The following is a 24,003-nucleotide window of genomic DNA, read 5'->3' as shown; positions in this document are numbered from 1 at the left end:
TTATTCCTTTTCTGAAAGTTTTGTAGTGTTTTGTCGTGATCAGTAGATTGGTCAAGTTTCGCTGCCTGCGCGGCCAGTAGGCCATCGTACATTTTTTTGCGTTTGATGCCTCTGATAGGGGGGTGCGTGAATGGTGTCTGGGCTGTCTTTTGCCTGGTTGTGGTAGTTCAGATAAGGCGGTTGTTCAAGTGGGCTGGGCTGTCTCCATTCATGGCTTTAAATAGTAGACAGTAAAATTTGAATTGTATTCTTGCATGTATTGGGAGCCAGTGTGAGTCGAGGTATACGGCGGTGATATGGTCGTATTTCTTCAGCAATAGATTAGTTTCAGGGCTGTGTTTTATACTGTTTGTAGTTGTTTTATCATGGGATTTGAATACCGCCATTTATAGTTTTACAACCACACTCGGGGGTCCTTTTACTAGTAACATAGTAGATGACGTCAGAAAAAGACCTGAAAGGTCCATCTAGTCTGCCCAACCTGATTCAATCTAAAAAATTGTTGGTTTTTTTTTTTTCTTCTTCTTCTTAGCTATTTCTGGGCAAGAATGCAAAGCTCTGCCCGGTCCTGTTCTTAGGCTCCAACCACTGAAGTCTCCATCAAAGCTCACTCCAGTCCATCTACACCCTCCCAGCCATTGAAGCCCTCCCCAGCCCTTCCTCCACCAAATGGATTTAATGGATTTAACTGATTTAGCGCACGCTAATCAATTTAGCAAGCGCTAAAACTAGACAGACAAATCACCAATCTGCTGTCTTCAACCACAGACTACAAAACCTTCAAAAAAGAAACAAAAACTCTACTTTTCAAAAAAATACATAAAACCTATCTAACACGACCAGCTCCTTCCCAAGCTCCACTTACCACACTGTCTACTATCAAATCTAAAATGTTTTAATTACCCAACATGTATTACCTTAATTTCTCGACAATTCTTATGCATTCCACCTATATCTTGTAACTTCATGACAATTCTTATGTAATCCGCCTTGAACCGCAAGGTAATGGCGGAATAGAAATCACTAATGTAAATGCTAACATACGCCTTAGTAAAAGAGGAGGTCAAAGCGGTTTATATACATGTACTCAAGCATTTTTCCCTATCTGTCCCGGTGGGCTCACAATGCACCTGGGGCAGTGGAGGATTAAGATATTTTCCTAAAAACAGAAATCATTCTATAAATGTTGCAGCTGACTACTTTGATTTAAAAAAAAAAAAAAAAAAAGAGAGAGAAATAATGATAGAGGGCAGTGTATCAAAAACTGTGTGCCACCCAAGATTCCATGTGTGCCATGAGATGCCGGGGAGGAGGAGAGTCGCCCGCTGACTGCCTACAGGACATGCCTCTCGTGCCCAATGGAATGCCCGCTGAGAATCCAACAAACTTACCTTCATCCATAACCTCTTTATCTCCCCTTCCATTTCCAAATACAGTTTAAACTCCTCTTGCTGACCTACAAGTGCGTTGGCTCTGAAGCCCCCTGATATCTCTCCTCGCTCATCTCCCCCTATGCTTCCCCCCCCGTGATCTCCACTCATTGGGCAAGCCCCTCTTATCTGTACCCTTCCACTGCCAACTCCAGACTCCGTCCCTGCTTTCTTGCGGCACCATATTCCTGGAACAGGTTTGTGCTCTGCCTCTGACAGTGTTCAAATCCAAGCTAAAGGCCCACTTTTTTTTGAAACTGCTTTCAACTCTTAACTCCTGCGGTCAGATACTTATACCCACTATAACTTCCCCAACCCTGAAATGTCCTGTCTAAATTAGATTGTAAGCTCTTCTGAGCAGGGACTGTCTATTGTATGTTAAAATGTACAGTGCTGCGTACGCCTTTCAGCGCTATAGAAATAATAAATAATAGTAGTCAGCTGGCACCAGCACCTTCATTTCCAGCCCTTTACACTGGCAGCTCAGGGCCCTGTCTGGAAGGCCCTCGCGCATGCCCAGACGTCGACGTGAAAATGTTACTTATGCGCAGGACATCATCGCATCGACATCCATGCACTTTCGCATGCCCTTGAGCCATGGCCACGTTTAGTGTGCCGCAGCTTTTCAAAGTGTACCAATGAATGGACTTAAAAAAATGTTGTGTGGTAATGTTGACATTAATGCATAAAACCTGAAAATATTTGACAGGGGCACACTTGCCACCACCTATTTGGGAGGTGCTAAGTGTTGCTCATTATGGAAGCACTAACCAGTTAGCACGCAGATAACTGCCCATTCTTCAGCCCTGACATACCCTGTCTGGAAAATAAATACAGTAAAACCTTGGTTTGCGAGCATAATTCATTGCAGAAGCATGTTTGTAATCCAAAGCACTCGTATATCAAAGTGAATTTCCCCATAGGAAATAATGGAAACTCAGACGATTCGTTCCACAACCCCAAAACTTTAATACAAAATACTATACATACTTGTATTGCAAGATCTCGCTCATTTAGAACAGTCACTACACTCCTGCAGCGTCAGAGAGAGAAGAACCATCAACTCAGTTGTGATGATGTGACACGTGTAAACTGTGTGTACTCGTATTGCAAGACTTTGCTTGTTTAGAACAGTCGCTACACTCTTGCAGTGTCAGAGAGAGAAGAACCATCGGCTCAGTTGCGATGTGTGTATACTGTAAGTACTTGTATTGCAAGACCTTACTTGTATATCGAGTTAAAATTTAATAAAATGTTTTGCTTGTCTTGCAAAACACTTGCAAACCAAGGGCCTGTTATACAAAGATGCGCTAGCGGCTGCAGTGCGATAACGGCCCTGAAGCCCAAAGAGATTTAAAGGGCTTCGGGGCTGTTGCTGCGTGGCAGCTGCTAGTGCGGCTTTGTAAAACAGGCCCCAAGTTACTTGCATTGCAATCCAAGGTTTTACTGTACAGATCAATGAAAAGTGCATGCAAACAAGTTACTTATTTCAAAATGCTTTAATGCACTTTGCGGCAAGCATTTTCACATGTGCTAAGCGTACTTTAGCGCTTAATGCCTTTTAGAAGTCATAACCCATAATCACGTGTGTTTAATTCCCAAAAAAGACAGGATATAGTTTTCTTTTAAAACTACAAATACACCAAAATATTGCTACTTTATTCTGTTCTGGTGATTTTGATACATTTCGTGCATTTACATTAAATACTGGAAAGTTCATTATATTACCACACTGAAAAAGGAAGGTTTGACATTGGGTGTGGGATATAGATTGGGAACTTTGTTTGACTATCTGGAAGCTCTACCCTAAATTTCATACTTTAAAAAGCCCCTTGATTTTGTATATCCACATATGAGCTATAAACGGATTTGGAATTGGGAGTGGAAATTAGTGAGGTAATAATAGAAAAGTCTCTTCAATTAGGCATTTCCTCAATTTCTTGCACTTATTATAGAGAGAGTCTATTTCAAATGGTTATGAGAGCTTATGTTTCTCAAGTTCAGGCTTCACATTTTGGTTGTGTTGAGACAAGAATATGCATAAATTGTAAAAAAAAAAAAAAAAAAAAAATGGATAATACATTGGGTCATGCTTTTTGGTTATGTCCCAAAATTCAGAAATTTTGGAATGCTGTTTGTGTTTTTCTTGGATCAATTATTTCTAGAATTCCGCCCAGATGGTATTATTTCTTCAATGGGACAGGATTTTTAAGAAAGGGGTTAGGGAATTATTTCGTAAATCCTTTATTATAGGTCAAAAATGTATTTTACAACATTGGTTGGAAGAAAGTCCGCCCTCATTTTGGCATTGGAGGGCAGCATTTCATGCTCTTATGATTATGGAACCTAGAGCGACCTCCCCATCTTATAAAAAACAGAGTAAATTTTAGATGACCTAGGAACCTTATATACAGCAATTATCAGTCAGAGCATGCAGTTTTGTAGTGAACTCATTACATTTGTAATCATAAAGTGAAGCACTATTTATTAGTAATATTTGGAACTGGGATGGGTGGAGGGGGGATGGGAAGGGAGGCAGTACTTTATCTTGTCTGTATTGTATGACAATTGATTGTTGATTTTTTTGAATTTATATATTTACAATGTATTAACTGAGTTGAGATGATATTCTTTGTAAGATTTTTGTTATGTATATTTATTTTTAAAACTAAACTAAACTAAGCCTTAGGTTTATATACCGCATCTTCTCCACTGAAGTGGAGCTCGACACGGTTTACAGAGTTTAAAAAATATGGGAAGAGAGAAGAGAAAGAGTTTACAAAGCATAAAAAGAGGAGATGTAATCAGGAGAAGAGATTATTATATGATAGAGAAAAGCCAGGTTTTCAGTTGTTTTCGGAATAGTTGGAGGGAGTCCAGGTTCCTCAGCGGGACAGTGAGGTTGTTCCAGAGGCCGGTGATTTTGGAGAGGAGGGATCTACCCAGTTTACCTGCGTGGAGGATGCCGTGTAGAGAGGGGAAGGATAGTTTATGTCTGAACATTAAAATACTAGAAAGTTCAAGGAAAGAAATCCCTGGCCAAGCAGTGCATTGGAAAAAGCATAACTGAAGCAGTCATGTAGAGAGTAAGAACACACAGGACTGGATATTTCAGAATTCTGACCCAAAGCTCCCAGGCAGTACTCATTTCTACTAGGGCTTTAACATGATTAATGCATTAATAAATCACGTTAAATTTTTTTTAAGTGAGTTAACTGCTCCCTCTGCCACTGTTTTCTGTCGGCACTAACTCTCACCTTAGCAGGTACACCGGCAGCCTCCTCTTCTCTGTTACTCCTTTTCCTTTCCTTGTGGCTTTGAACTCCATCACTGCAGGGAAAGCAACATGCTTTGACGTGGCTAAAGCCTCTCTTTCTGTCTGTTGTATTGGCAAATAGGAAGTTTGTCTCCTCCAACAGAACTTTCTTTTTCCTGATGCTACACAAAGAGAGAGAGAGAGGCTTCAGCCTGGTAAAAGCAGGCTACTTTTACTACAGTGATGAAGTTTAGGGCTGTGAGGGGCAGGGAGAAGGAGCAACAGAGAAAAGGGGGGCTGCTGGCCCCTCTGAAGAGAAGGTGCCAGTAGAAAAAGATAAGGACCAGGGAGGCAGCTGCAGTGGAAAAGGAAGAGAGGGAAAGATGTGGGGGAAGGGGGTGTTCTCTGGAGACTAAACTCCTTAAGAGAGAAGAGAGAGAAAATGAGTTCCAGGAGAGAAGAGGCAAGACAAAGGAGAGAGAGAGAAGGGAGGAGATGGTGGGAAGGAGAGAGAAGGCAGAGGAGGAGATGGTGCTTATGGAGAGAATGGAGGAGATGGTACCCATGAAGCAGAGGTGAAGGGAAGATGATTCTAAAAATAAAATCACCAAATTTTATTTTTATTAGGGCTGTACATGCTTTTTTTTTTTTTTAAATATACTTGTATAGTTTATTTTCTAACATTTACCCTAGAGATTTCTTCAGTTAGAAGTACTTTGAAACAATACTATCATAATTTCTTTCAAGTCTTTTACATTTGGGTCTTATGATTAATTGCATAACTAAAAATTTTAATCTTGATTAATTGTGCAATTAAAAAAATGTAATCAATGTGCATCCCTAATTTCTACACTGGAATAGGCCGAATCAGCTAATCTGATTCCCCAGTTTTGGAATTTCTGATGCTCAGTTTTCTGCCAAGTATTACGTAGAAGCCTTAAATTGGTGTCCTGAAAGGTTTGTACTATCATATGTTTGTGTTCTCCCCCCCCTTATGCCATCAGTGCAGATGTAGAAACATTTGGGTTATTTTTAATTCTAAGGAATTTCTCTGCACGTGTACATCAAATTATTATTTAAAAAAAAAACAAAACCAAAACAAACAGAAATAAATCTAGAACCATCCATCTATAAAAACATTTTGTTAAAAACCCTACATGGGCATGTTTCAGCTAAATACCTACATCGGGTACTACTTCTAACTTGGGGGCAGTAGGGGCTAGTTATTGTGCAAGATGGGAGGGGGATCAGAGCAAGTGCCAGGAAGGAGGGGGGGGGACACACGCTCCACTAATATGAGTCACAGCTGATATCAACTGGGTCCCACATAAAAGCATCATTTGTCTATGATGATCAGCTGAATATTGGCTGGTAGGTGTTTTACATATAACTGTGGGTTCATGCATAAATATTTGATTGTATGTTATGGCTTATTCAAGGTTTATTTGTGATTTTTGCTTTTTACTGGTTCTATTATATTTCTCAGCATGATTTTGGCAGGAAAATGTGCGTCAGTTTTGCATTGCTTGTTATATGCAAGTAATTACCAAGCCTTTCCTTTTTGTGCTGCCTGGACTTGGCACCTTGCTCATGCTAACCTGGGCTGGTATTTTGCTTAATTTCTTTTTAGCATATGTACTGGTAGTAAGCTTCATTGTGGGACTTTAAACTAAACTAAACCTTAAGTTTATATACCGCATCCTCTCCATGAATATAGAGCTCGGCACGGTTTACAAGAGCTTAATAAAGGAAAAGAATAACACATTGAGTTTGGTGGATTGAGTATAGGGAGGAAGGAAAGCGTTACGTTTTTGTGAAAAGACTAGTTTTCAGGTGCTTACGGAATAGCTGGAAGGAGACCTGATTCCGCAGAGGGGTAGTAAGGTTATTCCACAGCCCTGTGATTCTGAAGAAGAGGGACTTTACTTGGTGTGTTAACTAGTTATTTCTACCTACTACAGAGAAACCTTAGCAGAATTACACATGAACAGCAACAGTTAGCAGAGAGATTAAAGGAAGAAACCAACCAGAAAGAGCAATTAAAGAGAATGAAAAATGAAATGGAAAATGAGCGATGGCAGCTGGATAAAACAGTTGAGAAATTGCAGAAGGAGGTAAGGGTAAATTTCTCATGGAAAAATAAATCTCCTAGCACAAAGCAGACTCAATACAATCTGTAAGGAAATCCAAAGAGCAGAGTTTTAATTTAACTGGCCTTCAGATGATTTTTACGTATAATTTAGGAGGCCCTTTACTAATTGTGCTAAGAAATGGCCATAGTGTGCCCTTATGTGATTCTTTCCCATGCCCCAAGGCCATTCATTCATGGCCTTAAAAATGCCTTTTTTTACTATTAGTTTCATTAAAGCATGGTCATTTAAAAAAAGCGCTTACTGCCTCTTATTTAGGAGGCATAATAAAGGCTTCTGTGGTAACCGTATGGTAATCAGCGCATGATAATGTTCATGAGCTAACTGGTTACTGCTTCCATGCCCCACCTCTCCCTCAAAAAAGTGTGCTTGGGACCTGATTCTCTAAAGGATGCCAATCTCAGCGGCTGCCTAAGAAGCAGACACTGATCACATGTCAATCACGTATCGGCATCCTTTAGAAAATTGCATCTTTTTTATGTAACAGATGCTTTAAAAGTAGGCCAGCATTTTACAGGCCTGCATTTAAGGTGTCTGTTTCATGCCTACGGATACACATATGGATGCCCAATTACGGTAGAAACCACACCCATGCTGGCCTTGGGCATCCATGAGCGTCCCTATGCGTCTCTGTAGGCATGAGATAGATACCTAAATTATAGGTGTTGTTCGCATCCATTTTTTAAAAAACGTGAGTCCTGATTGGCTGGTGAGACATTAGTAGGATGCCTACTGCTGCCTACAATCAGGACGACATTTGTAGAATAAGCCCGCTAGTGCACGCAGACAGCAAATTTACACAAGACATGGTAGTGGATCGTCCATTAAGCAATTTTTGCTGCATTAGCATTTAATACAGTTCACTAAAAGGACCTCCTAAGGTTTGCATTTGTGTCATGAAAACCCAGGATATGTTGAAGGTGAAGGATAAAACTGTACTGTGTTGACTCGAGTATTTCCTGCCCTATAAAATTCCAAACCAATTATATGCCAGCCTTTTTGCTTCTTTTTTTTTAAAAGATGTCTGAAATTTTGATGGGCTCACGATCATCCACTCTGGAACTTCAAAAACATTTTGATGAATTCAAGGAGAAAAATCGCAGAGAGCTTGCTGAAACGCAGAAACAGTTAAAAGACAGAATCCTAGAGGCAGAAAAAGCACGTCTGACAATTGGAAAATTGCAGGATGAGGTAATGACTAAATTCCATGACACTTTTGATCCTATGGTTTTGAATGCCTTAATCTTTCAGAACAGGTCTCTGTTGACTTCATAAGGAAAATCTAGAATTGGTCAACAGTCTTTTGGGCTGAATCTGAAAAAATATGAATGTAAAAACATTTACGTTTTCACTGTTTGTTAAGCATAAATTTTGAACTGAGAAGAAAACATCAAACTGCTGGAGTAGGAATTATTCTAGTGGATAATTTCAAGAGCTGAGCAATTAGTGAAAGATTAGAGAAACTGGGCCTCTTCTCCCTTAAAAAGAGGAGACTGAGAGGGAACATGATCGAAACATTCAAGATAATGAAGGGAATAGACTTAGTAGATAAAGACAGGTTGTTCACCCTCTCCAAGGTAGAGAGAATGAGAGGGCATTCTCTAAAGTTAAAAGGGGATAGATTCCGTACAAATGTAATTCTTCTTCACCCAGAGAATGGTAGAAAACTGGAACACTCTTCCGGCGGATATTATAGGGGAAAACACCCTTCAGGGATTCAAGACAAAGTTAGACAAGTTCCTGCTGAACCAGAACATATGCAGGTAAAGCTAGTCTCAGTTAGGGCACTGGTCTTTGACCTAAGGGCCACCGCGTGAGCGGACTGCTGGGCATGATGGACCACTGGTCTGACCCAGCAGCAGCAATTCTTATGTTCTTAAACATTTCCTCTTGGACAGATCTTTGGTACTCTTTATTGATTACTCATATTGCATTCTGGTTTGTACAATACAGAATCCCATCATATGACTATTTTATGCTAATACTATTTATTATTTCTATAGTGCTACCAGATGCATGTAGCACTGTATATTAAACATGCAAGAGATGGTGCCTGCTCGAAAGAGCTTACAATCTAATTATGACGGACACACAGGGTACATGAAGATTGAAAGATGGCCAACATTATGCCGATTTTTAAAAAGTGTTCCAGGGGAGATCCAGGGAATTACAGACCTCGGTGCCAGGCAAAATAGTGGAAATAATTATAAAAAATATATTTGTGGAACATGCAGACAAAAATGATTAATAGGGAGGTCTTACGCCTCATCAATTTGCGAGCCAGTTGATGTAGTGTATCTAGATTTTCAGAAAACTTTTGATAAAGTTCTTTATGAGAGGCTCCTGAGAAAATGAAAGAGTCATGGGATAGGAGGCAATGTTCAATTGTGGATTAAGAATCAGTTATTAGACAGAAAACAAAGGGTAGGGTTAAATGGTCATTTTTCTCAATGGAGGAGGGTAAATAGTGGTGTGCCATAGGGATCTGTATTGGGACTGGTGCTATTTAACTTATTTATAAATGATCTGGAAATTGGAACAACGAGTGAGGTGATTAAATTTGCAGATGACACTAAACTGTTCAAAGTTGTTAGAACATAAGAATTGATGCTGCTGGGTCAGACCAGTGGTCCATCATGCCCAACAGTCTGCTCACACGGTGGCCTTTAGGTCAAGACCAGTGCCCTAACTGAGACTAGCTTTACCTGCATATGTTCTGGTTCAGCAGGAACTTGTCTAACTTTGTCTTGAATCCCTGGAGGGTGTTTTTACCTATAATAGCCTCCAGTAGAGTGTTCCAGTTTTCTACCACTCTCTGGGTGAAGAAGAACTTCCTTACATATGTACGGAATCTATCCCCTTTTAACTTTAGAGAGTGCCCTCTCATTCTCAGAATGTTATAATGCCTCTGTATCGCTTAATGGTGCGACCTCAACTGGAATATTGTGTTCAATTCTGGTCTCCTTATCTCAAAAAAGATGTAGTGGCAATAGAAAAGGTTCAATGAAGAGCAACCAAGATGGTAAAGGTGATGGAACTCCTCTCATATGAGGAAAGACAAATGGTTAGGGCTCTTCAGCTTGGAAAAAAGACGGCTGAGGGGAGAACTGATTGAAGTCTACAAAATCCTGAGTGAAGTAGAAGAGGTACAAGTGACTCGGATTTTCACTCCATCAAAAATTACAAAGACTAGGGAACACTCGATGTTTCAGGGAAATATTTTTAAAGCCAATAGGAGGAAATATTTTTTCACTCGGAGAATAGTTAAACTCTGGAACGCGTTGCCAGAGATTGTGGTAAGAGGGGATAGCGTAACTGGTTTTTAGAAAGGTTTGGACAAGTTCCTGGAGGAAAAGTCCATAGTCTGTTATTGAGAGACATGGGGGAAGCCACTGCTTGCCCTGGTTCAGTAGCATGGAATATTGCTACTCCTTGGGTTTTGGCCAAGTACTAGTGACCTGGATTGGCCACCATAAGAACAGGCTACTGGGCTTGATGGACTATTGGTCTGACCCAGTGAGGCTATTCTTATGTTCTTAATTTCCCTTGGTTCTTGTCATCTGACGTTTAACCAGCGGGGCCTTTTCACTCGCCTCAGCCATTGAGTTCTATTTGGCTAAGGCACTGTTTCCCTCCATGTCCCACCCGCAAACAGGATTTAAGAAGTGTGGTAGGTGTGAACAGGCCATTTCTATAACGGATCCTTACAACTGGTGCTTACAATGCCTAGGCGCGTTGTTCAACTGTACAAAAGCATATTTCCATAATTGCATACTCAACATATTATCTGACCCCCCTTTTTTTCTTTCTTCTTTTCTTTTTGGATGTAGTCTGGGATTCCGGGATTGATATATGTGAATAGGTTTGGGGGTACGAATGGTGGAGCTGAATATTTCACAGACTTTGTTAACTCGCGCTTATATTTTAGTACTGGCTTCTGTATGTCTCCTTTTTTTCTTGTATTTGGTCGTAGACATTGTATTAGGCTGGGGGAGGGGGGTGGGTTTTGTTGTTGTTTGTTCTGATTGTACTTCTCTGGACTTTTGCACTGTTCCTTGATGTTTTTTTCCTTATTGGACACTGGCTTAACCACATGGTTCAGGAACTATATGATCCCAGGTCCCTGGACTGCTTATTTGATGAGGGAATGAAGATGGGGGGGGGGGATTGATGGGAGGTGGGGAGTTGGGGCATAACATAGCAGAAATGATTGATGACTACAGCGTTATTATTATTACTTGTTTTGTTGACGTAGTCTGGCTGTATTGCATACTGCTTGTCGTGACTGTTCTTATTCTGCGGTTATAGGTTGTCATTAGTAAAAATTGTTTGAAAGTAAAAAGCCACCCGGATTCCGACCACAATCCTCAGAAAGAGGACACGTCCAGAGAAACCCATCTGGTAACCTTAAGTATAGCCATACTGGGTCAGACCAGTGGCCCATCTAGCCCACTATCCTGTTTCCAGAGTGGCCAATCTAGATCACAAGTACCTGGTAGAAACCCAAATAGTACTTTTAAGTTAAAAAAAATTAAAATTATGAGGACATATAAAAATGACTTAAATAATGTGTCTTTGTATTGTACTTTAATATGCAGATATAAGTAAATATATGTAAATGTGCTGCATAGCAAAGGTTTTCAGTCTGTTGCTGCATCTGTGCTTGAGTTGCCTCATGAGCCTGAGGGCTGAACCCTATGAAGAGGTGCCACATTTTTACAACTGGTTGCCTGATACTTCTTGTTGGGAGCAAAGCTGGAATATGGGATTTGTGAAAAAAACAACTTTCCATCTCCCTAGGCCTCTCATATCCTCTGGTTTAAGAAAACGGAAACCCTCTAGTGCCACAGGCAGGTCAGGTTTTCAGGATAGCCACAATAAGTATGCATGAGATGGATTTGCATCTCAAGGAGGCAGTGCATGCAAATCCATCTCATTCATATTCATTGTGGAGATCCTGAAAACCTGACCTGCCTATGGCTCTCGAGGACCGGAATTGCCTATCCCTGCTCTAGTGGAAGCGACTGTAATGGCAGTAACTAATGTGCTTCTGTATGAGTGCACCATGTTGCAGTAGACCGAACTATAAGCCTTCTCGCCTGCTTTCTCCGCTCTTTAGATCCATCACATGGAAGAGGAACTGCGGGACCACCAGCAAGCCCATGAAGAGTCCCTGACGAAGAACCAGCTGCTGGAGCAGGAAGTCAAAGATCTGCACTATGAGATGGACACCAAAGTTCATCTGAAAGACGATCGATCTAGACAGGTCAAACTAATGGAGGTACACAGAGCATTTATTTGTAATAAGCAGTTGTAGGGCAATTCTGTAACCTAGGCACTCGGGTTTATGTGCGCTCTGGGCATAATTATTCAGAATAAATGCATGTACAGTAGTACCTTGGATTACGAGTATAATCCGTTCCAGGAGCATGCTCGTAATCCAAAATGCTCGTTTATCAAAGCGAGTTTCCCCATAGGAAATAATGGAAACTCGCTTTGATGTGTTCCCCCCCCCCCCCCGAGAACCGGCATTGCTCCCCTCGAAGGCCCCCCCTGCGATCAGGCACCCTCCCCCCCTGCGATCCGGCACCCCCCCTGCCTCGAACCGGCACCCCCCCCGCCACGATCCGACCCCCCCGCCACGATTGGGCACCCCCCCGACACGATCCGACCCCACCCCCCCCAACACAATTGGGCACCCCCCCGCCGCTTCTTACCCTCATCTGGGCACTCTTGAAGATCGGCCTCCTCGTCTGCTGGGCCTTGAGCATCTGAGCATGCTCAAGGCCTGCGAGTTCATGTTCACGTTCAGAACGTGAACTCGCAGGCCTTGAGCATGCTCAGATGCTCAAGGCCCAGCAGACGAGGAGGCCGAACTTCAAGAGTGCCCAGATGAGGGTAAGAAGCGGCGGGGGGGGTGCCCAATTGTGTCGGGGGGGTCGGATCGTGGCGGGGGGGTCAGATCTTGGCGGGGGGGTGCCGGATTGCAGGGGGGTGCCGGATTGCGGGGGAGGTGCTCGTAAATCGAGCCATGCTCGGTTTCCGAGGCACCGATTTTGCAAATGTTTTGCTCGTCTAGCAAAACACTCGCAAACCTGTGCACTCGTAAACCGAGGTACCACTGTATCTGCCAAAATTCCACCTAAGAGAACTTTTCTGGAAATAGCTGCTTAATTTACATGACATGCATTTGCAGGGGAGGCATGCACAGGGGCAGTATATAGGCAGGACTCCCACTTATATGGGTAACCTACAGAATACTGCAAGTTACACAGGTCCTGCTGTGTTTAGACACCCAGACATACACCAGCTCTTTGGCTGGTGTAAACGCAGGTACCTAAATATTAAGTGCCACTGTCAGAAACCTGTTTTTTACAGACAGACAGACTGATGCACCAACTTCTTCATCGGTCAGGAAATATTCTTATATTCATTCAATCGAAATAAATTATTCTCTATTGTTCATAGTTCATTCACAATTTTCAAACCTTATAATAATGAAGAGCAATACTCATCTTAAGAGTTTAACGACAAGGGCGGATTCTCCGACATCGAATCTACATTTCGCTACAGCTTTTTCATGGTCATCCCAATTCATGCTGGCTGACCTGAAGCTCCCCTTTAAATGAGAGCACCAGATGCAAGTAGCCGTGTAGGGGCAGGGGGGTTTATAGTGAATCACAATTACAGGAGCTTTGTGTGCAGTAGAGCTCATTAATTTGGCACTTTGTAGCTAATTTTTTTGTGAGATTAATGTCTGAACAAGTGATGCAATAAAAGGGTTTTTGTGTGTTGAGTGCTTATTTTGGCATTCGGGGCACATCACACTATCACATGACAGTGAATAAAGGCCTTAGGACCATATTCAGAAAGGGATTTTTCTCATTCTGTGCTTATGGAAATCCTCTTTTGACATAGTTCTATAATATGTGCAATAAGCACTGAGAAATGCCTGCTTACGGAACTGCATTGGGTGATTAATGCAAGTTGTAACTTGCTTTATCTGATTACACCATATCCAGTCAAAAGCGCTAGATTTCAACACTATTTTAAAGCGTCCGAGGGGATGGGGGGGGAACCCCCGTTGCTGCTCCCATTGGGGGTGGGGGGAACCTCTCATTACAAAGGAAACAGTAATTTTTCCCTAAAAAACAGGAAAAAAGGCTGTTTCCTCTGTAATGGGGGGTTCCCCCACACATACCCTCAATGGGAGCGCCAGCATTTCTAACTAAAGTGGGGGGGGTTTCACCTCACAGCATGTTGAAATCCAGCGCATTGACATCCTGTGCGTGATTGTCTGGGTGGATTTGTCCGTGCGCGAATGTCCTTGCCTATGAGCCGTTTACACAGAGTATTACCTTTTTTTTTAAGTTCCACATTAATTGCCACATCAAACTCCTAATGTGGAAATTTTATATACCGTATTTTCACGCATATAACGCGCGCGTTATACGCGTTTTTACCTACCGCGCATACCCCTCGTGCGTTATACGCGTGAGCGCGGTATACAAAAATTTTTTTACATAGTTCCCACCCCGCCCGACGCCCGATTCACCCCCCCAGCAGGACCGCTCGCACCCCCACCCCGAACGACCGCTCGCATGCGCTCCCACCCTCACCCGCATCCACGATCGGAGCAAGAGGGAGCCCAAGCCCTCTTGCCCGGCCGACTCCCCAACTCCCCGACAATATCGGGCCAGGAGGGAGCCCAAACCTTCCTGGCCACGGCGACCCCCTACCCCCACCCCGCACTACATTACGGGCAGGAGGGATCCCAGGCCCTCCTGCCCTCGACGCAAACCCCCCTCCCTCCAACGACCGCCCCCCCCCAAGAACCTCCGACCGCCCCCCCAGCCGACCCGCGACCCCCCTGTCCGACCCCCACGACACCCCCACCCCCCTTCCCCGTACCTTTGGTAGTTGGCCGGACAGACGGGAGCCAAACCCGCCTGTCCGGCAGGCAGCCAACGACAGAATGAGGCCGGATTGGCCCATCCATCCCAAAGCTCCGCCTACTGGTGGGGCCTAAGGCGCGTGGGCCAATCAGAATAGGCCCTGGAGCCTTAGGTCCCACCTGGGGGCGCGGCCTGAGGCACATGGGCAGTGCACGGAAAGTCAGGGAGGGTGAATGGAGAGTCGGGACAGCGCACGGAGAGGCGGGGAGGGCGAAAGGAGAGTCGGGGTGGCCAGAGGAGAGTCGGGGCGGGCGAAAGGACAGTCGGGCTGCATGCGCGGTATACCCGTGAGCGCGGTATACAAAAGTTTTTGTACATAAAATCGTGGTTTCTGCGCGCTATACCCGTGTGCGCGTTTTACACGGGTGCGCGTTATCTGCGTGAAAATACGGTAAGGGGTGGAGAGTGCACCTTGCAGTTAACAGAGGTGGCGGTGACCTTTTTAACTACTAATCTGGATACTGTGGAACAATTTAGTACACTTTCAGAGGTGTATCTAACTGCATTGCATGTTTGCAGTTGTGTTATAAGCCCTTGGGAATAACCGTTGTCCCATATCAGTGGCCCAGCTGCTTTCCTCCTGCCAGATGCCAGAAATTCCCCAAACATTTGTTGCAGATGCTCTGAAGTAGAAGAGTAGCCTGGTGGTTAGAGCACTGGGCTTGAGGTCTGGGAGAACCCAGTTCAAATCCCATTGCTGTCCCTTGTGATCTTGAGCGAGTCACTTTAGTCCTCCATTGTCTCACTGACAAACCTAATTTGTGAGCCTCCCAGGGAGGGGGGAATATCCACCGTAAGGTAGTTAGTGCTGAAAAGGCCTGTACAAAGTTCAAATAAATAAATACTGTGGATTTACTTTTAACATAGTGCAGAAACTATACTTGTTAATGAACTATGGTTTGTATCTTTTAGGACAAGTTGGCCCACCTGGAGATGGAGCTTGATGAGGAGAGGAGCAACTCAGATTTGTTAACAGAAAGGATCAACAGGTGCAGAGAACAGGTACCTTGGAAAAGAGACGGCTAAAGGGAATATGATTGAAATCTATAAAATCCTGAGTGGAGTAGAACAGGTACAAGTGGATCGATTTTTCACTCAGTCAAACATTACAAAGACTAGGGGACACTCCATGAAGTTACAGGGAAATACTTTTAAAACCAATTGGAGGAAATATTTTTTCACTCAGAGAATAGTTAAGCTCTGGAATGTGATGCCAGATATTGTGGTAAGAGTGGATAGTGTAGCTAGTTTTAAGAAAGGTTTGGACAGTTTCCTAGAGGAAAAGTCCATAGTCTGTTATTGAGAGAGACATGGGGGAAGTCACTGCTTGCCCTGGATTGGTAGCATGGAATGTTGCTACTTCTTGGGTTTTGGCCAAGTATTAGGGACCTGGATTGGCCACCGTGAGAACGGGCTACTGGGCTAGATGGACCACTAGTCTGACCCAGTAAGGCTATTCTTATGTTTTTATGTGTCTGTGAAGGACTAGGGAGAAGGAAGCACTATGCATGACATCATAATAAACCTTGATGCATTAAGAATAGTCTTGTTTCACAATCCAGCTAACTAAATGATTGCAAAATGCTTGTGTGTGTAAAATAACCATAAATCATAAACCTCACGTTATACTGTCCTAGAGTCAATGGGAAATTTCTTATGACTAAGTTCTATAATACGCGCATTAAGCACAGAGAGACCTGTTTATGGAACTGCATTGGGTGATTAGAGACATTGGTTAAAATCTATTAATAATAATGATTTTATTCTTATATACCACCAAAGCCATGGAAGTTCGAGGCTGTGTACAGCAAGAAGCGCTGGATAATCAGCGAAGAGGTTGCAATTAAAGTCAACAGTACAATCTTACATAACGAAAGAATTGGAAAGTTATATAGTTCTTAGCAGAGCTGTGCAGATTCTCAGTTTACAAATCGATTGAACAAACTCGTTTTTACCAATTTTCTGAAATTGAAGTAGGAAGAGGCGAGCGTGATCAAGTTACTAAGCCAGTCGTTCCATTTGCTTGCCTGGAAGGCAAGAGTTCTGTCCAGGAATCTTTTGTATTGATTAATTGTCGGATAGGCGAACAGATGTGTTCTTCGTGTGGGCCTAAAAGTGCTTGCCAGATTAAAATGGGAAGCTAGGTAAGTGGGGGCCAGACCAAATATTGATTTATAACACAGACAAAAGAACTTTAAACAGGATTCGTGCCTCCATGGGCAGCCAATGGAGTTTTTGATAACAGGGGCTTATGTGTTCCCATTTCTTCAGCCCAAAAATTAGTCGAACTGCCGAATTTTGAATGACTCTGAGTTTTAGAATGGATTTTTTTGAAGGATCCCAAGTAAATGATGTTGCAATAATCGAGCAAGCTTAGGATGGAATATTGAACCAGTAAGCAGAAGGATGTTGCATCAAAGTATTTTCTGATGGTTCTGAGTTTCCATAGTGCTGAAAAGCATTTTTTAACCACTAAATCTTTGTGAGCATTTAGATTGAGGTGGCGGTCCAGGGTGACTCCCAGGATTTTAATGGAGTGGTCAATAGGAAAGACCTGACCATTCAAGGAGATCACTGTGTCTTTGATTATGTCATTAGAGCTTGCAAGGAAAAATTTGGTTTTGTCAGTGTTGAGCTTCAATTTGTATTCGGTCATCCATAGTTCAATTTGCTTTAGAATGGATGATAGATGAATAGTAAGGGGAATAACAATGGTGATATCGTCAGCATAGATATTAGACACATGCAAGCCTTTCCCCTAATTCTAGGGGAAAGGCTTGCATGAGATCTATTTGCATGCACTGTTCATTGGGGAAATTCTGAAAAACCGACTGGATTCCGGCCCTCGAGGACCGGAGTTGCCCACCCCTGTTCTAGGGGAATTTCCCCAAATTTGCAAGTGCAACTTATAGAATAAGGACAGTTGTGCACCCAGCTTAATGATTTAATTAGCTGCTTATTGGTTATAATAAGCATTAATTGGCACTTATGCATATAACTGTCTTTCAGTCATTAGTGCGAGCTCAAATTTGATACATGGACCTGGGATGGGCAGGGGCGTGTTGGACAGTTACACGCATGTGTTCTAGAATACTAGCATTTATGAACCTAAGTGTCTAGAGTTAGGCACAAGATTTTTGCCAGCCATTGAGTTAGCATAAGTGCTCACGGCTAAAGTTAGGTGCTTAATATGGACTTTACACTAGTATTCTATAATGGCAGTTGCTCACACAACCGATGTTATAGAATTTGTATTTCCCTGCACCTAACTTTAGGCAATCTATAGACTAGAGAATGACACAGGGACAAATTTGCCCCCATCCCCATGGGATCTCAAATGTTATCCCTGTCCATTCCTGCAAGACTTGCCTTAACTGCACAAGCTTCGTACACTTAAGATTTTAAAGTGTTCGAGGCTTGTGCAGATGAGGACAGAGCTCACAGGGATGGGACGAGGATAAAGAGATCCCACGAGTTGCCCCGTGTCATTCTCTAGGCTAAGAATTACTCCCATTTGACTTTGTATTCAAGTGATGAAAGCATTGCAAACAGTGCATGCCAGGATTCAGTAATGTCAGTGCTTCAAGATAAATTGTTTTGAAATGTTGTAAGAGATCATGTTTCCAGAAAATAATATTTAAAAGAGAAATTTTGAGTGGGTTCAGCAGCTTGCAGGCTTGTGGATATAATGTGTCAAGCTGATTTTGAAAGGAGACTCCCTATGTGGAAATACAACATAACATGCAGGACCGTAAAGTTCTATGCGGTCTATAAAAAGTAAGATATGCAATGTAAAAATTAGTTACCCAAAGATTTTTCAAATAAGTATGTTTTTAAATGCCTCCTAAATTCCAAGTGAGAACTGGAGAACATCAAATGATCCAAATCCTTGCCCCATAAAGCCACCTTTTACAGGCGGACAAAATTCAAGACAAAATTCAAATGCGAACTTTTCCTGTGTTTTATTAGTTGCAAAAGAGAAAACATCAATTAAATATTTAGGGGTAAGACCAAACAAAACCCTATAATAAAGGCAACCGAACTTAAACTTCACCTGCACCTCCACCGGCAACCAGTGCAATTCCTGAAAAATGGGTGTTATATGGTCATACTTCTTCAGCCCAAAAATCAATCTAACAATCTTCAACAGTGCAGTGTCTTTAACTCATACATTTTGCATGTGCCAGGTGCCTAGTTATGGGTCTTGTTAAGACCAGAGGAAGGAAGGGCAAGGCCTGAAATAGCCTCCATTTTACATCCAAGCTACTTGAACATCCTGCTTACCGTGGCTGTATTCAGTCTTTCACCCTCTACATTCTAATCTAATCTAATTTCTATTTTATATACCGGATCATTCCAGCAAGGACTCGAGCTGTTTAACAAAGATTTAAAAGAATATAATATAAAACAATAATGAAGGTAATAGAAAAATTTTCAATAAATTAGATCAGGCCTCAGTTAAGAATCTCTGAAAGAGATAAGTTTTCAGATTTTTCCTAAAAAGTGATAGAGATAATGACGTTCTGATAATCGAGGGAAGATCGTTCCAAACTTTTACCAAGGAATAGGATAAGCAATGTGAGAATTTACCTAGGGTTTTAATCCCTTTAACAGAAGGAAAGAGCAATTTAAATGTATGTGTATTCCTAGTAGTGTGAAACCGAAGAGAGTTAAATGATAGAGGTAATAAAGGCGAACAAATTCCATGTAAAATTTTAAAAATTACATTAGCACATTTAAATTGAATTTGCCAGTAAACAGGAAGCCAATAAAGTAATCTCAGCAATGGAGAGGCATGATCATATTTATGTCTTCCAAAAATTAATTTGGCCGCAGTATTCTGAATGAGTTGTAGCCTCTTCAGATTAAATTTGGTTAATCCGATATACAGGGGATTTGCATAATCCAGAACCAAAACCGCAAAATGATTTTGATGAAAAAACCTCGAACTCTCCTCAACATCTGTAAACTAAAATAGCACTTTTTAGATAAATTGTTAATTTGATTATTTAAAGATAGAAGAATCTAAAATAAAACCAAAGATTCTAGAAGAAAATTTAGTTGTTAAGGAGTCTATAACCTGTGTGTTTTTTAATGGCTAGACCACTGCAACCGGCTCCTCGTAGGTCTCCCGCTGAACCATCTCTGAACTATTCTGCTGCACAACTTATCTTCTGCCAGCGTCATTACGCCCACGAGAGGCACATCCTATAAGCAGTCAGTTGGCACCAGTGTTTCGCCTCCTCTCCAGCATCTCGGGGCACACCTAGAATCTTCTGGTGCACACAGTTTGCGATACACTGGCTTAGATAGATGGAGGAAGTAGATGAGAGAAGGGAGTGGACATAAATTATTTTGTTTTCATCATCATACAGGGATGTGTGATTTTTAAACAGTACAATACAACAAGATGGCGGCCAGTTAGGTCATCAGCTGTGCTGTCTCTCTCACCCTATGTTTTTTATTTTTTCTTTCTTTTGCCTTGTTTATATTTTATTTAGTGTTTTTTTATGTTCTGTTATATTGGTTTTATTTTTGGACTTTGTTCCTTTGGTCTGGGACCTCCATTCCTATTTTTTGTTTTTTAAATCAATTAACTGACTCTCCAGTTTGACCGTTGGCTCCAGTCCAAGGGTCAAGGGGCCTCCTACCTGCTGCTCGACTGGTTCCATGGTGGTGGTTGAGGGATGTTGATCTGGGCCCTCATGCCTTCTCCTTTGTCGAGGGTGGAGGGGGGGGTCTGGTTTTGGCCCCTTTACACCGCCGGCGGGACTGCGTCGTGCCATGGCTGAGGAGGTCAGCGGTGGGGAGATTGACGCTGCTGAAAGGGGAGCGACGCCTCGCATCGGAGGAGATGGCCTGCGGTGGCATCTGACATACTGGCGATGGTCGGCTGGGGCCTGCGGCTGATGCACCGGGGTTGATGGTAGCGGTTGCCCGGCTGATGTTGAGACTTCCCTCACTTTCTGTGTGACTTCCCTCTGCTCTCGGGAGATGCAGCTTCGCCTGTGTCTTGTTCAAGCGGTGGGCCAATCTCGTTGGCAGCTGCTAACTTTTCCTACTTCCAGCGATTCAAGCAGGCGGATTGCTGCTGGCCTACGGAGGTGTAGAGCATCAATGGTTGGCTGAGGCGGCATGCAACTGGTGGGCCAGCCCTGTCGGGGTTGGATGACTGCTAGATCCTCTTTCTCTCCTTGGTCTGTCACATCTGCGGACTCCTAATATCAGGACCATTGTAAACCGGTTAGGTCAGTAAAATGCAGGAGCGGTATATCAAATCTTAAATAAACATAAACAATAGGGTCTCATTGGATAAAAAAAATACTTGGAAGCACCGCTTCCTGTATTCCTAAAAATGTGAATGAACGTGTAAAACTAACCTCCTCTTTTACTAAGGTGCCCTAACTGATTAGCGTGCTCTAATCGAATTAGATTAACATGCATACATTAGCGTTTAGCGTGTGCTAAATCGGTTAGCACACCTTAGTAAAAGAGGGCCTAAAAGTACAAATGAAAGCGTGTACTACTGTTGATTACTTAGATCTAAATGGAAAAAAGATACACATTTGTTCTTAGGGCTAGATTCACATAAGCATTGCCGCTGCTGGGTCAGACCAATGGTCCATCCTGCCCAGCAGTCCACTCACACGGCATCCCCAAGGTCAAGACCAGTGCTCCAAATGAGTCTAGTCTTGCCAGTTTAACATGAACTTGTCCAACTTTGTCTTGAAACCCTAGAGGGTGTTTTCCCCTTTACGACCCTATTTCCCTCCGGCCTGATTCACTAACTTCTCCTGCGATCCCCTTCCAATCTGTGTATGCAAATTAGGGGAAACGGCATGCAAAGTAGGCAGGGTTGCAATCAGTGTTCCCGCTAAGCTGCGCTGGGGTGCGCTGACGCACAAAATATTACCTCGCAGCGCACAAGTTTCTCATCACAGCGCACACAGTGTAGAGCACAGTTCTTCAACCGCCGGTCCGCAAACAAAATCTTGCCGGTCCGCGAAGGATTCGGTCCCCGCCGCAACGAAAGGCCGGCGTCAGCTGACTTGCAACTTCCTGTTGCAGTCGCTGTGCCGGGACTCCTGCCTTCCACCGCGTTTGCCTCCTGCCTTGTCTCCGCACCTCCAGACCAGCAGCGGCAGCTGTGTATGCTTTTAACTTCGGCACAGAGCTGCCCCTAATCAATAGTTTAGCGCGGTTTCATAAGGCAGCCTTGGGGCCTTTGCTAGGCCGGCCCACATCGCATCATCGAAGCGGGCCGGCTATCAAAGGCCCCGAGGCTGCCTCATGAAACCGCGCTAAACTATTGATTAGGGGCAGCTCTGTGCCGAAGTTAAAAGCATACAGAGCTGCCGCTGCTGGTCTGAACTCTTGGGCCGCTGAAGGAGGGCAAAAAGCAGCTGTCCTGGAGGTTTCCCTTCCTCTCGCCTTTACAGGTTCCTTTTTTCCACCTTTTTTTTTTTTCCTTCAAACGGCAACGGGCCCCAGCATCGACATCAATCAAGTAAGTTCCACTGTCAATCAAGCGGTTCTGCTCGGCCAAAGCTTCCCCTGTGACATGAGCCACCCTCAGGGGAAAGAAAGTGACCCACAAAGGTGAGGGGAAGGGGGGCAGATGATGGAAGTTGGGGGGGGGGAGAGAGAGAGAGAGAGAGAAGGGGCAGATGATGGAATGGAGGAGATGAGAGAGAGAGAGAAGGGGACAGATGATGGAAGTGAGAAGAAGGGAGAGAGAGCAGAAGGCAGATGGATGTCAGTTGAGAAGGGAGAGCAGATGCTGAATGGAAGTGGGGATAGAACACATACTGGATGGAAGGAGGAGATAAATAAAGGGGGAAGAAAATAGTAAGATAATGGAGGGGTGAGGGAAAGGGGTGACAAGCTGTGTGTAGACACAGTGAAAAGAGGGAAACGGGACTAAATAGTAAGAAAGAATTTAATTTAGATGGAGGCAGAAAATAGAGAAGGAAGACCAGAGAAGAAAAGGGAAGAGAGAGCAGAGAATGATCAGATCTGAGTGGAGGAAATGAGAAGAGAGATATGCTAAAAACCACAGGGGGGAGGGAAGGATAGAGATGCCAGACCATGAGGGGAACAGAAGGAAGATGATGGATGCTAGACCAAATTGGGGGGCGAGGGGGGGCAGGAGGAGAGATGGCAGGGAAAGACAGACAGTGAATGGAAGGGGCAGATGCTGGACTGAAGAGACAGAGAAGGTTATCATGCTGCTGTACCGGGCCATGGTACGCCCTCACCTGGAGTACTGCGTCCAGCACTGGTACTTTAAGAAGGACACGGTACTACTCGAAAGGATCCAGAGAAGAGCAACTAAAATGGTTAAGGGGCTGGAGGAGTTGCCGTACAGCGAAAGATTAGAGAAACTGGGCCTCTTCTCCCTTGAGCAGAGGAGATTGAGAGGGGACATGATAGAAACATTCAAGGTACTGAAGGGAATAGACTTAGTAGCTAAGGCAGGGAGAACGAGAGGGCACTCTCTAAAGTTGAAAGGGGATAGATTCCATACAAACGTAAGGAAGTTCTGTGGTAGAAAGCAACATATTTATTTGGCTCATAACTTGCTGGCGCCCGATATTTTTAGCTCACAGTGAAAAAAGTTTGCTCACAACACCCGCCCGCTTAGAGGGAACACTGGTTGCAATTCACTAAACAGAAGGAAGACCAATTGAGCTTGCCAATCAGAAGTGAAGCGACTGCTGAGGACCAGTCGCTTCACTTCTTACCAGCTCTCCTGTCCTTTAAAACCACGGGCTGGCAATTACAGAATACATAAAAAAGGAATTCTTCCTTTTTATATATTCTGTAATTGCTAGCCCATGGTTTTAAACCCCCCCCCCCCCCCGCGCTGATGTCCTCCTCCCCGTGCCGTTGTCCCCCCATGCCCCGTCAAAGAACAGAAGGCAGGAGGGATGCCATCTCTCCTGCCATCTGAAAGCCAGCTGGGCCGGGCCCACCTCACTCTTTGTACCTCAAGCTAGGCCGGCCGAACCCCCTCCTTATACCTTTTAAACCCTCCTGCTCTAGGCCTCCTTTGAGGCTGGCCGGCTGGCCGGCCTTGGTTGACCCCCTCCCCGTACCTTTTAAAATTGTGGCCTAAGGCGGTCTTGTGTCGGAGGAGGCCTGGAGCAGGAGGGACTGAGCACCCCTCCTGCTCCCAATGATTTTAAAAGGTATGGGGAGGGGGGTGGGCT

At 43.6% G+C, this 24,003-nt stretch overlaps 1 protein-coding gene across 4 annotated transcripts in view; it reads left to right on the top strand.

Moving 5' to 3' along the window:
- Nucleotides 1-24,003, top strand: part of CGNL1 (cingulin like 1) — a 289,781-nt gene that overhangs the window by 209,451 nt on the left and 56,327 nt on the right. For all 4 annotated transcript variants that reach the window (XM_033919889.1, XM_033919891.1, XM_033919892.1 and 1 more), the window contains 4 exons: nt 6,648-6,800; nt 7,857-8,027; nt 11,956-12,117; nt 15,704-15,793. In XM_033919889.1, the coding sequence (XP_033775780.1) occupies nt 6,648-6,800; nt 7,857-8,027; nt 11,956-12,117; nt 15,704-15,793 (576 nt within the window). The remainder of the gene's footprint in view (nt 1-6,647; nt 6,801-7,856; nt 8,028-11,955; nt 12,118-15,703; nt 15,794-24,003) is intronic.

The sequence above is a fragment of the Geotrypetes seraphini genome, chromosome 14 (genome assembly GCF_902459505.1).
Source record: "Geotrypetes seraphini chromosome 14, aGeoSer1.1, whole genome shotgun sequence".
NCBI classification, from domain to species: Eukaryota; Metazoa; Chordata; class Amphibia; order Gymnophiona; family Dermophiidae; genus Geotrypetes; species Geotrypetes seraphini.
Note: the sequence above shows the minus strand (reverse complement) of the source record. Positions and strands in the feature narration are given on the sequence as shown.